Below are 14,634 nucleotides of genomic sequence, written 5' to 3'. Positions count from 1 at the left end.
AGACCTTTTTCTTAACCATATGAAAATGCGTCTTAGAAAAATTGACCAAATTCCAAGGGACCATTTTTATATAGGGTTAAGAAAGAGGTCACAACTCTGCGGAAAATCAATGAATTCCATCTGCTATTATCAAACTGTAGGTAATTGGATGGGAAACATTTTTGCTTCACATCATGGTTATGAAAAAAATCAATAATAACGTCACCATTACGACGCAAACACAGCCTTCGCGATTTCGCAAATTTCCGCACCTTTTTGACGGTGCCTCTGTTTAACAATCCTCTGCTCCTGAACGGCAAATAGTGCAATAGTGTTCTATATATCGTTTTAAAGCCCACACTCCGGACTACTTAGGTTGTTCAATGCATGTCGATATCTTGAATAGTGTCGGAGTTATTGCCCTTGGAAGTTGGTCAATTTTTGGCAAAACACATTTTTATAGGGTTCACAGCTCTGCGAAAACACAATGGATTTTCTTTTTGAAGGTACCAAACTGTAGACAATAAAATGTGAAACATTTTTGCTTCACATTACTATTATGTAAAAGTCAATAGTTACGCCACAATTACGCCTCAAACAGGGAGGGACATGAGGATTTTCGCATTTTGTCAGTTGCGAGATAACTAAGTGAAGGAAGCGGCGAGTGTTGCTAGATTTTACTGTCGCTTCCTTCAGTCAGTTATCGCATATCACAGGAAGCGCCAGTAAAATCTAGCAACAGTCGCCGCTTCCTGGTATTCCAGTGCCCAAAAAGCAATGCGCTTTAAGTAACAACTGGGACTCCAGCAGTTTGTTTATCAGCCTGACTGTGCCAGGACTGCGCAAACCCGTTCTGCTACATCATCATGATTGCAGGAATCCAGCACATAAACGCACATTTGATACTCCTCAGCAGAGAAGATGTATATTTTCAAAATGTTTGTTTTATAGACAGTTTGCTGTGAGCCTTCACAACATATTTCTTTATACTATGACTGAATATCAGCCTGAACCGGTCAGTTAATTTGGTGATATTTCATGGAATGTTCTTGAATACTGCAAAAGACAGCTTTATTCTGCATTAATAGACATTGTAAGTACAGAGTCAAAATGAGTTTTATTTAAAAAACATCTATTCATTACGTTGTCATTTAAAAACAGAAAAAGTCACAACACGAAATTTAAGAGCGGGCAATTCGTTAGTCACATTACACAGTTGCAATTTATGATACAGATAAACTTCCCACAGGTCGTTCACTATCAGATAAAAGCGCTCACGCCGGAGAACAGATATCTCCTATAAAAAGACTACCACTGCAAAGCGTGGTCCACGTGCAAATACGGGAGACGATGTGAATTTCAAGGCCAGATGTAATTGACAATGACAAGGAGCTGTCAAATCTGAGCTGGAAGTCATCCCATGCCCAAAGAAATAGTTTCCCTTGAATTGGCCTTTACGTTACATCGGCATTATCCTAGCCATACAGCATCGAGAACAAGTTTGCATGAATAAACATTGTAAGTACAGAGTCAGATATGAGTTTTATTTCAATTTTTTTTTGAATGGGTGTTTAACAAATGCACTATATACACATAAATCTATGGGTTTTTTCACAAGAGCAGTATATGCACATACGTGTATGCGTCAGATAGCTAGGGTCATGGTGATCCCAGAACTCTAATCGCATGGACCGTAGACCCAAGGACGGCGGAGCTACGGCCAGTTAAAGAAAGAACTATAACCTTCTGTGGGAACTACTTAAAAGAGTTAAAATTGACGGTCCAGCTGGCGTCCAAAGAAACGGTACAAGTAAAAGTAGCCACGGGGGGTGTATGGGGGAAGTCTGAAGATCCTGCTAGTATAATGGGAATTATGTACACGAGGAGGCATGTCTGTCTACAGGTGATCCTGCTAGTATAATGGGAATTATGTACACGAGGAGGCATGTATGACTACAGGTGATCCTGCTAGTATAATGGGAATTATGTACACGATGAGGCATGTCTGTCTACAGGTGATCCTGCCAGTATAATGGGAATTATGTACACGAGGAGGCATGTCTGTCTACAGGTGATCCTGCTAGTATAATGGGAATTATGTACACGAGGAGGCATGTCTGTCTACAGGTGATCCTGCTAGTATAATGGGAATTATGTACACGAGGAGGCATGTCTGTCTACAGGTGATCCTGCTAGTATCAATCCAATCATGTGTAGGGGTGGGGTGGTCGATCTGAAGGCAATGTTGCTTGGAGAAGGGGACGGCGTTGTACAGAAAACGGGACTTGTCAATCTCGAACCCGAAGTCATTTCTGATTTAATAATGTATTTCATTTGCAGCAAACACCTTTAGCATGGCCATGTCTGCAATATACTGATGTAGTCCATTTATCAAGGTGTTCTTCTGGATCATTGTCATCGTTTTAAATGATATACTAGTAAATATACATGGTTTCACTGAATACATTCAGTTATTTTTTTATTCCATCATTCCCAGATTTTTTACATTTATATATTTCATGATTTCCATGGAAACGATGTGGACTTATTTTTAAAAATGTTGGACTTTAAGTAACTGTTAGATAATTTGTTCTTTCAAATATGTGGGGGCTGGGGGCATTTGTCATCTTCTGATGACTCTTGTTTATGATCGGTATAAATCAGGAGAGCATGATACAATGAAACAAACCCCACACAAACGGACTATGAGAGACAGTAGAATTGTGTATATTTCTTGATAATTCTTTTTCAGATAAACACTATGGTGTTGTTCACTCTGGGAAATAAGTATACCAACGCATATCTGTTAACTTGCATACAATAATACGTGAACATACATACATATGCGGTGACTGAGTGGATTAGATGGCTGACTTTGAGTACTTGCCAGTATGTGCCTGATACTGAGAGTGTCCTGGATGAGTCTAACAAAGGATATTGATTATATTATAATATTTGAAACTGAAAGAACTAATTTCAAATACTTAATTAGTAGGTGGTGCATGCTTGTTTATCAACCATCTTGAAATTTTGCTCAGGAAACGAAAAGATCTCTGACTGACACAGGGATTACTATATATCCCATTGTATTACGTATCGTTTGGGGTAACTGTCATGAAATCATGTACAATTTGATGTACCAGTAAGTGGAAAACTATTGCAAGCACCGTTGAACCAAATCACCCAACCACATCTCAAATATTCAAGTTAGCCTGAACACAACCCTTCAAATTATTGGACTTCCTTTACTCAGAATATCTTCTGTTACTGTTAAGTTTTTCTTGAAATAGCATTGTCACCAAGCACGATACTCAACTTTAATTCAAATATACAGACTTTGAGACCAAGGGTATCTCTGTCAAGCCCTTGGTGTTCAGGGTCACCATCACTATAGTTCAAGCCAACAGATATGTTACTTAACTTGTTCATTATTACAATCTCTAGTTACAGAAGAAGGAGCTAAGTGCAGCGCTTCCGAAAATGGGTGTACACAGGGTCAGTTCATTCAATTTGTAACAGATGATGTAGATCAATCTGAGAACATGGATTAACGCAGACCGATGACGTTTTTGCCAATTAGGTGACTGTTTGCCAAGACTGCTGAGGTGTTGATGCACTAAAAGGGATGGGTTCATATGTCCTGGGTTCATATGTTACGGAGATGCTGAATCAAATTGAACAATTCATGTGTCTTGAACAATTCATGTGGAATATGAAATGAATCACTAGATTGTATCATTCTCAGTATTGAGTTATGTCACCTATGATCAACCTGAATCTCAGACTCAAAGCTGCATTTGCTCAACTTAGGTGTTTGTGAGCGGTCAAGACAAAGACATACAATGTCGGTACACATTTCGACAAGCCACATGTATTAGGTTAACGAGAGTCAAGTAATCTACACAGATTCATATTCACGTGGAAGTCAGCTAGTTGTAACCGACAGATAATATCTCACATAGGACACTGTAATGGATTTACTGTGAGAATGTGTCACCCATATGTTGACATGGAAGTTCCATCATGCATGATCTGGTCATCTGTACTTAAATCGGTTCCATGAGGTTACAGCAGAAAAATACTGATGTTGATTTCAGTATTTAGCAATAAATACACTCTTCTTTTAGTAAACCTTACCTAGTGTCATGTACCTGGAGAGGAAAGGCACCACTTAGTTTCTTAATTGAACTCCTATTGGCTTTGGATATAGCCGTTGCAAGTATACTATCAAACGTTATGCCAAGGAAACAATACATACACATTTCAGCATCTTAAAATAGCACAGGGCCAAGTTCATAACGATCTCTCATTCTGTTCGAAGTTTATGAATGAATATGTGTTAGTTTTAGAGATATAACAGCTTCTCCATATTGATAGAGGATAGTTCCCTTTCAGATTGATAATAACTTTGATGAGGCAAAAAAGAGGAACTAAATTGCATGTTCCTGAAGTTGTGTTTATTTTACCCTTAAAATAGAAAATATATGCTCTGAAACGTCTTGTATCTATGGTTATATTCCAATTATGACTTTTCCAGTCCATGTGTTACCAGTAGTAGTTCCATGTGTCCTCTTTGAAAGTATGCATATAAAAGTACACTTGGGTCTCAGTATGAGATTTTAAACATTATACCCTGAAAATTTTAACTTTTCATTTTTGTACCCCACAATAGCATTTAGCATACATCTATTTGACTTTTATAAGCCATGTATTAGTAAAACCTTGTTTTCTCATTGAAAATATCCATAAAAAGTACATTTGTGTCTCAATATGTAATTTTTATCAATATTCTCTGAAAATTTCAAGTTTTTAACTTTTAACCCCAAAATAGGACTTCGGATAACATTATTTGACTTTTCTAATTCATCTATTGGTAGTACCTTGTGTACTCTTTGAAAATATATATACAAAAGTAAATTTGTGTCTCAATATGAGATTTTAAAAATTATTTACTGAAGATTTCAATTTTTAAACATTTTACCCCGAACAATTGGACTTAGCATCATATTTCAAGGCAGGGCTTTTTAATACTCATTAGTTATAACTTAAATATGTTTAAAACACTTAAATCATTTCTGTACCAATTATTTTGAGGTTTTGTCACATTTTGACTGGACTACTAGGGTCCATGCAGGAAGCAAATGTACTGTAAGTCCCCATGGTCTCTAGTATGGTGATCTACCTTCAGTTGTTGGCAATCTGCAGCCTGATTTTATATTGTATTGTCATTTATAGTTAAAATATTTTAGATTTAATTATTAGTTTTAAATTTATATCTAGTTGTTTTACTGTCCTTTGCAGACAAGTAAATATATTCTCTAAATTTGTTTTTTTATTCATTTATAAATTTACAAATTTCTTAGTCACGATATGGCTGAAATACTGCCGATGTGACTTTAAATTTTAACTCACCCACTCACTCCTAGTTAATCACCGAGTACGGCGAATAGAAATAACTACTTACTTTAAACAATATCCTAACTTATTAAAATGTATGCAAGTTTATGTAATCGTAAACGTCAGACATGGTGGTGGTGTCATTCACATTGTACATGCTTCTCCATAAAAATCATCATAAACCACCACCACCACCACCCCACCCCACCCCACCCGAAACATAAATTATGAATGGTCCCTTAGATATGCAATCTGTTTATCTCTTCTAACGTTCAGCAGTTAACAAAGTCGAGGTCTCCCACCCATGTTGGGACATGCAACAAACTTCATCCTTGGCCCAAAGTAATAGCAGGGCCTATCGTGTAGAATCTCTCAGCAGCAGTAAAAGCGTCAGCCACAAAATCAGTTTGACACCTTCCACCCTCCAGAAAATCTTGTCGCCTTGGAACTGGCCACAGAATGTCCAGGTTACTGAAAACAAACAAGGTTTACCCCCACTGCTTGTCTCACACAGTCCACGTCTAAGATTTGAGGGCGTGGGTGACAAGTAACAATATAAACTGCATGACAATGGTGCAAACTGTAAATTTACTGTACATAAACAAAGGGGAAGGGTTCAAAGCACGAGCTTGAACATGAACCTTGGAAAGTTAGAAACTTTTGATATACATAGTGTAACTGAAATACTAGTATTACTATATTAATTACGGTCAAAGAGAGCAGATATATATTTCCTTTAGATGAACAATTTTTAAATATGTAGCTGATATAACAATAAGTGTGGTTAAGTCATCAGAGGAAACAGCAAAGTGCGACAATGGCTAGTGACTTCATGCAACAACCATTCTCTCTCAACTCTGATCGATCAGGTACTTAAGACCACACCATTCAATGTTTGTTGATCATTGCCAGAATTTTAATCGTAGAATGTTTGTAGTTTTAATTTATGGCTTCGCCAAAATTCGTCAAAAGACGAGGGCATGATATAAATCCAGTCACGGGTAGGTAGCAAAAGTAACGTAAGTCCCCATGGTCCCCAGTATGGTGATGTACCTTCAGTTGCTGGCAATCTATAGCCCGATTTTGTATTGTGTTGCTTTGAAATGATTTAGCATTTTCCACTGAACTCAAACTAGTTTTTATTAATGTGTGATAATCTTGTTGTTATACTGTCCTTCGCTGACAGGTTATTAAAAATTATGTAATAATCTACATATTTATTCTTAGTACATACCTTCTTTGTCGTCCCGATATGGCTGAAATATTGCCGATGTGACGTAAAATTTTAACTCGCTCACTCACTTGCACATTTTGTTTTCTGAAGTTTGTGATACAATTATTGCAGATTTGGCGATTACCAAGATAAAAAGTCAAACAAAATGGGGATCGTGAGGCTGGAATATAGCAAAATAGATTTGCTTGAGGTTGACAGATAATATGTAGAAAAATAGAACATACCGGGAATCCTCGTAAAGCCCTGCCGTTATTAAGCCCATTAGAGTGATCTCCCTTTCAAATGTTCAAAACACGTGTTTTTGATGGAATCACTTCGTCTATATTTTGCCGTTAGTGCTGTAAGAGGGTTTCACATATATATAACGCATTGGTCTCCAAGTACAGGTGACATTTTTGACACCCAATGTGACAATTTAAATCCGCTTGATCGATACACAGTGGCTGTTGTGAGTAAGAACGTTATTGTCGGACATATTCCAATTGAACAAAGCAAATTGTGTAACTTCTTCATTCGCCGAGGCGGTACAATACAGGTGGAATTATTAACAAATAAACCCTCAAGATCTAATTTGTCGCAAGGGGGACTTGAAATTCCATCTGCAACTCCATGTTATATTGATATGGCAGGACAGACAACTCTTGACTTCGTGGGATCGAAGAACGTTGATGGTCTCACTACTGGACACGAACAGATTTACCGTGGTCTTGGGCATTTGCATGGATGGTCACATTTGAACACATGGGTGTTACGACGTAAATTGTAATAAAAACGTAAATTGTAATACTTGCAGCAAATTGTAATAACCCTTGACGTAAATTGGAATAAATACCCAAATTGTAATAAAAATTGACGTAAATTGTAATACGCAAATTGTAATAAAAATTGACGCAAATTGTAGTAATTTTAGTTGCGGTAAAATGTAATAAATATTTTCGTAAATTGTAATAACAGTTTTAATCATTCGTAAATACGCGTGTGTCCGTTTTTCGTTAAATTTCATAAATAATATAAGCTTTTTAGGGCGATAACTCAAGAAATGATTGATTTTGTTCAAATTTGGTACCAAGATGTCGTGACTAGATTCACCAACACCAGTTGAATTTAGTGACCTTGAGATAATTTGCAAGGTCACAGCAAAAACGTCAAAAATTTGCCAATATAAAGATTGTTAGCGCGATAACTCAAGAAAGAATAGATTTTGATCCAACTGTATATCAACGTGTATTGGCGGGATTCCCCTTACACCAGTTGATTGGGGTACTTTTTGCTCATTTTGAGTTCACAGCGAAAATTGTATTGTTTTGCACATGTCTAACTTTTTAGTGCGAAAACACAAGAAAGAATTAATATATTCTGCTTAAATGTATTACCAAAATGTGTTGGGAGTATCGTTTAACGCCAAGCAATCGATCATATGTGCTCGTTATCAAAGTAAAGTCAAACTTTCTGTAAGGCATACAATGTTTGTTGACATTTAATTGTTAAAGGTATACTAAGGAAAACATTAGTTTCACAGCCCAAAATACAACAAAGAAATCAACGGGTGACATTAACCTCAAAGGATGATAATAAAATGCATATAACCAACGAGGGGACATTTGTTTTCACACGATATGCACCGGGTAAAATATCACTTTGTCATGGTGACATGACATCATGAACAATGTTGAGAGATTCTACACGTTGCTTCTAAGAAGTCGCCTTCTAAATACAATGATGACGGGGAGTCTGCCTTTGTTGGAAAGTAGATTATTGCGTAATTTCCTCAATTAAAGACTTCGGTAATAAATAGAAAATTATATTCGTGACCATATCCTACTATGTTGACGACCTAAATAGCGGCATATCCCCTGCTCTGGTTCAGAAAATACCAAGATATAGGCAGTTGTGTCGTAAACATGATAAGACAAGGTCACTCATATATATCTTCTATAAAGTCGGCTATATTCCAACCATGAGAAATGTCGTCAAATAATGTCTTATAAAAGTTACCAACGTCCTAATAGTATCCATAGATTTTAGAATCTATAGTAAAAATGCACAACTTCACTACTTGTTTGATAAATGACAACCAAATTAATCTATCGCCAGCTTTTTTAGGGGCTGATAAAAGGTTCGAAAATGTGGGTCATAAATACATGATAGATTATATTGTTGTATGTTAGATATACCCGTTAGACATAGCCCCTCTACATGTATTTGAGATATACCCGCTAGAACCACCACCACCCCTTCTATGTCTTTAAGTATATTAGATATAACCGTTAGAACCCCTTCAGGAACATTTAGTTTTTTTTATAATGCTCCATTAACAGAGACACACTGTCGTCTATCAGATAGATAGTTAGTTAACCAACTAAGTACGTTTCCACGAACACCATAATTTTCTAATTTGTGCAATAAACCTTTATGCCAAGCCCTTTTGAAATGTCACAAAATACCATACTGTAAAGGTGGCGATTATCTAGGACTGAGCATATATTATGATAAATTTCTATGAGTTGAGATGTAGTAGAATGACTGGCAATAAAACCTGACTGGAATTTACTTTAAATGCTATATTCATGGAAATGGTTGTGCACATGCTTTACCGTTATTCTTTCAAGAATTTTCCCCAGGATAGATAGCAAACTAATAGGTCTGTAATTAGTTGGGAGGGATGTATCTCCTTCTTTCAAAATAGGAGTAACATTACCCGTTTTCCACATTGTCGGAAATACAGTCACACAGTGATCTATTATTCAACAAAGAGGTTCAGCTTAGATGTACAAATTCGTTTTAACACTCTCATGTTAATGCCATCAGTCAACTAGATTTGTTTGCTGGTAAGGTCTTAATCATATCAGATACCTCCTTTTCGGTTACAATGTTAACACAGTGATGGCTAACAGGTGGCAAAGTCTTGCCGCCATCATTCACATTTTAAACATATACAAAATATTCATTTAATGTTTGAGCTTTATCCAAATCTGTAGAAACTGAAGGTATCCCAGAATCATCATTTGCAGAGGGGGAATGGGTCCCGATAAGTAGTACCTTTCAACAAAAAATTAAAGATCAATATTTTAGAATAAAAGTTTACCTTGGCTATTCTTTTCAGACTTTATTCCTTTGCTTTTTGTATCTAAATAGGTCGGAAGTATTCAGAAATAGAAATGTCCTTTTCCTTCTGCGTTCTCTTTTCTTTTAGGTATGTTGTTTTTAAAAGTGACGTAAGATCATACTCTCTTACTGGCTAGCCCTCATATCGCCTACACGTCATATCGCCTACACCTCATATCGCCTACACCTCATATCGCCTTCAATAATTATAATGGCCAGTTCTACCACCCCTATCATAGTAATGGGTATTACCCACTCGCTATTGCGTTACATCCACTGACCATCCACAGAAATGCAACCTTACATGGCCATTAAAGCTACACCATTTAGTATCGGTGGTTCCAGTGTTAAAGATCTATAATACTCAATATGAAATCAGTTGTCGAATGTTACAAAGGTGTTATTGAATATTGATTAATCTGTTCTAGGATGGCTAGCATGATCCGGTTGAGGAGGCTCAGAAGTATATCATTGCGGTGCATGTTGACACTGCTGTGTGTTGCTGGGGTCTGTTTGCTGTGCAGAGAATACGTTTCTGTTGCCAAGGACGGTAAGACAATGGCGATCACGGCAAGCACAACAAAGACTGGAAACGCATCAAGTCAGTTAACCATTCCGTCAAGCACGCCAAAGACTATCCATAAGCACAAGGCTGATATTACGAGAGCTTCTAAAAGAGTCCACGCGGCGTCTTCCCCCATACTGGAATTTCTCCACATTTCAAACAATAAAGAGGATGTTTGGGATAATTTACATATGTTCAAATTCTCAATGAACGCCGACAACTGTAAGGGTAGGGCCCCCATAGTGGTGATAGTGCATACTGCTATGTATAATGCACAGAAACGACAAAAAATTAGGAAAGACACAAGTGGCAGTGACTCTAAGCGCCAACCATTATTGACTGTTGTTTTTCTGGTGGGAGAAACTAACAACGCATCATTACAGGCAGAAGTTAAAAGGGAATCGCAGAAATATCAAGACATTGTACAAGGGAATTTCATAGATTCTTACCACAACCTGACCCACAAGCACATCATGGGTTACCACTGGGTTATCACTCATTGTAAAACTGTGCGCTATTTTATCAAAATTGACGATGATGTGGTTGTCCACGTTGACAACGTGTTGAGGTACCTGTTGCTGAACCCTATCCCCGAGGAGTATATTATGTGCTTTGTTTGGCCGGGGAGCAGGAAAAGAACAGCCGGAAAGTGGGCCATTTCTGAACGGGAATACCCCTTCATCAGGTACCCCCGATATTGTTCTGGATTTGCATACATAACAACACTGTCAGTTATCAAGAGACTACACTCGGCTTCAACTTACATCAAGTCAATATGGATTGATGACACTTATGCTACCGGCCTTCTAGCACTTGCATCTAACACCAAACTGATAGGGTTTCCCAATGGACAATACTATAACGGGAGGAAGAAGCCACCCGCACGATATAAAACAGAAGGGATGTTTGTATTGCATCGGGATTAAGTGCGCCTTTTGGAGCATAAGAAGTACACGAAGGGGATGTCGATCTACAGATGATGATGATGTCATAAGGAGAGTTATTATCCATATGGTGAAACATAACCAGAGTCATATATATCATATGTGCACATATCACTTTTGCCTAGCAACCATTGTTTCTGTATTTTCGTTGTCCGTGACGTCAATGAACAGGGCAGTCACACTTATCGTGTTTTACCTCACAAATGTACATGAATAAAGTGGATAATAAAGAAATTATTACACTCGCAAGTGTGCCACACGACTTATACGAAACTCGTGTAAAAATTGTGTATAACATGTATAATACTATTTCACACACGATTCGTGTAAGTCGTGACACACTTGTTCGAGAAATAATCTCTTTATGTACTGAACTGTGAGGTGTCAGTGATGCTGTTTGCATCAGATGAAGTACTAATATAAATTGCAGGTGATTCTGCTAGCATAATGGGAATTATGTGCACAAGGAGCCTTGTGTGTCTACAGGTGATTCAGCTAGTATCATGGGAATTATGTGCACAAGGAGGCATGTCTGTCTACAGGTGATTCTGCTAGTATAATGGGAATTATGTACACGAGGAGGCATGTCTGTCTACAGGTGATCCTGCTAGTATGATGGGAATTATGTACACTAGGAGGCATGTCTGTCAACAGGTGATTCTGCTAGTATAATGGGAATTATGTGCACAAGGAGCTATGTGTGTCTACATGTGATTCAGCTAGTATCATGGGAATTATGTGCACAAGGAGCCTTGTGTGTCTACAGGTGATTCAGCTAGTATAATGGGAATTATGTACACGAGGAGGCATGTCTGTCTACAGGTGATCCTGCTAGTATGATGGGAATTATGTACACTAGGAGGCATGTCTGTCTACAGGTGATTCTGCTAGTATAATGGGAATAATGTGCACAAGGAGCCTTGTGTGTCTACAGGTGATTCAGCTAGTATAATGGGAATTATGTGCACAAGGAGCTTTGTGTGTCTACAGGTGATTCAGCTAGTATAATGGGAATTATGTACACGAGGAGGCATGTCTGTCTACAGGTGATCCTGCTAGTATAATGGGAATTATGTACACAAGGAGGCATGTCTGTCTACAGGTGATCCTGCTAGTATAATGGGAATTATGTACACAAGGAGGCATGTCTGTCTACAGGTGATTCTGCTAGTATAATGGGAATTATGTACACAAGGAGGCATGTCTGTCTACAGGTGATCCTGTTAGTATGATAGGAATTATGTACACAAGGGGGAATGTCTGTCTACAGGTGATTCTGCTAGTATAATGGGAATTATGTGCACAAGGAGGCATGTCCGTCTACAGATGATTCTGCTAGTATAATGGGAATTATGTACACAAGGAGGCATGTCTGTCTACCGGTGATCCTGCTAGTATGATAGGAATTATGTACACAAGGGGGAATGTCTATCTACAGGTGATTCTGCTAGTATAATGGGAATTATGTGCATAAGGGGGCATGTCCGTCTACAGATGATTCTGCTAGTATAATGGGAATTATGTACACAAGGGGGCATGTCTATCAACAGGGGATTCTGCTAGTATAATGGGAATTATGTGCACAAGGAGGCATGTCTATCCACAGGTGATTCTGCTAGTATAATGGGAATTATGTGCATAAGGGGGCATGTCCGTCTACAGATGACTCTGCTAGTATAATGGGAATTATGTACACAAGGGGGCATGTCTATCAACAGGGGGTTATGCTGGTATAATGCTGGTATAATGGGAATTATGTGCATAAGGGGCATGTCTACAGGTGATTCTGCTAGTATAATGGGAATTATGTACACAAGGGGCATGTCTGTCAACAGATGATTCTGCTAGTATAATGGGAATTATGTACACAAGGGGGCATGTCTGTCTACAGGTGATTCTGCTAGTATAATGGGAATTATGTACACAAGGGGGCATGTCTATCAACAGGTGAATCTGCTGGTATAATGGGAATTATGTACACAAGGAGGCATGTCTGCCTACAGGTGACTCTGCTACTATCATGGGAATTATGTACACAAGGGGGCATGTCTGTCTACAGTTGATTCTCCTAGTATAATGGGAATTATGTGCATAAGGGGGCATGTCTATCAACAGGTGATTCTGCTGGTATAATGGGAAATATGTGCTCAAGGAGGCATGTCTGTCCACCGGTGACTCTGTTAGTATAATGGGAATTATGTACACAAGGGGCATGTCTGTCAACAGGTGATTCTGCTAGTATAATGGGAATTATGTACTCAATGTCTACAGATGATTCTGCTAGTATAATGGGAATTATGTACACAAGGAGGCATGTCTGTCTACAGATGATTCTGATAATATAGTGGGAAGTATGTCCACAAGGGGGCTTGTGTGTCTACAGGTGATTCTGCTGGTATAATGGGAATTATGTGCATAAGGAGGCATGTCTGTCAACAGGTGATTCTGTTAGTATAATGGGAATTATGTACACAAGGGGCATGTCTGTCAACAGGTGATTCTGCTAGTATAGTGGGAATTATGTACACAAGGAGGCATGTCTGTCAACAGGTGATTCTGCTAGTATAGTGGGAATACTGAGCAAAAGGAGGCATTTCTGTCTACAGGTGGTTCTGCTAGGACCATGGGAATTATGTACACAAGGAGGCATGTCCATCTACAGGTGATTCTGCTTGTATAATGGGAATTATGTACACTAGGAGGCATGTCTGTCAACCGGTGATCCTGCTTGTATAATGGGAATTATGTGCACAAGGGGGCTTGTGTGTCTACAGGTTTTTCTGCTAGTATAATGGGAATTAAGTGCACAAGTAGGCATGTCTGTGAATATTTGATTCTGCTAGTATAGTGGGAATTATGTACACAATGTCTACAGGCGAATCTGCTAGTATAATGGGAATTATGTACACAAGGAAGCATGTCTGTCTACAGGTGATCCAGCTAGTATAATGGGAATTATGTACACAAGGAAGCATGTCTGTCTGCAGATGATTCTGCTAGTATGATGGGAATTATGTGCACAAGGAGGCATGTCTGTCTACAGATGATTCTGGTAGTCTATTGGGAATTATGTTCATAAGGAAGCTTGCGTGTCTACAGGTGATTCTGCTGGTACAATGGGAATTATGTACACAAGGGGGCATTTCTGTCCGCAGGTAATTCTGCTAGTATCATGGGAATTATGTGCATAAGGGGGCATGTCTATCAACAGGTGATTCTGCTGGTATAATGGGAATTATGTACAGAAGGGGGCATGTCTATCAACAGGTGATTCTGCTGGTATAATGGGAATTATGTGCACAAGGAGGCATGTCTGTCCACCGGTGACTCTGCTAATATCATGGGAATTATGTACACAAGGAGGCATGTCTGTCTACAGGTGATTCTGCTAGTATAATGGGAATTATGTA

The 14,634-nt window shown here is 38.4% G+C and overlaps 1 protein-coding gene across 4 annotated transcripts in view; it reads left to right on the top strand.

The window, feature by feature from the left end:
* LOC124252960 (beta-1,3-galactosyltransferase 1-like) overlaps window positions 1-11,297 on the top strand; it is a 38,321-nt gene extending 27,024 nt beyond the window's left edge. For 2 of the 4 annotated variants that reach the window (XM_046686660.1, XM_046686661.1), the window contains exon 2: window positions 10,144-11,297. In XM_046686660.1, the coding sequence (XP_046542616.1) occupies window positions 10,145-11,206 (1,062 nt within the window). In that variant the 5' untranslated portion in view covers window position 10,144 and the 3' untranslated portion in view covers window positions 11,207-11,297. The remainder of the gene's footprint in view (window positions 1-10,143) is intronic. The other 2 variants (XM_046686662.1, XM_046686663.1) reach the window with 2 other exon arrangements.
* Window positions 11,298-14,634: the final 3,337 nt, after the last annotated feature.

The sequence above is a fragment of the Haliotis rubra genome, unplaced genomic scaffold (genome assembly GCF_003918875.1).
Source record: "Haliotis rubra isolate DU_JTF1 unplaced genomic scaffold, ASM391887v1 Scf53, whole genome shotgun sequence".
Classification (NCBI taxonomy): Eukaryota; Metazoa; Mollusca; class Gastropoda; order Lepetellida; family Haliotidae; genus Haliotis; species Haliotis rubra.
The sequence above is the reverse complement of the archived record's forward strand: the minus strand, read 5'-3'. Positions and strand labels throughout refer to the sequence as shown.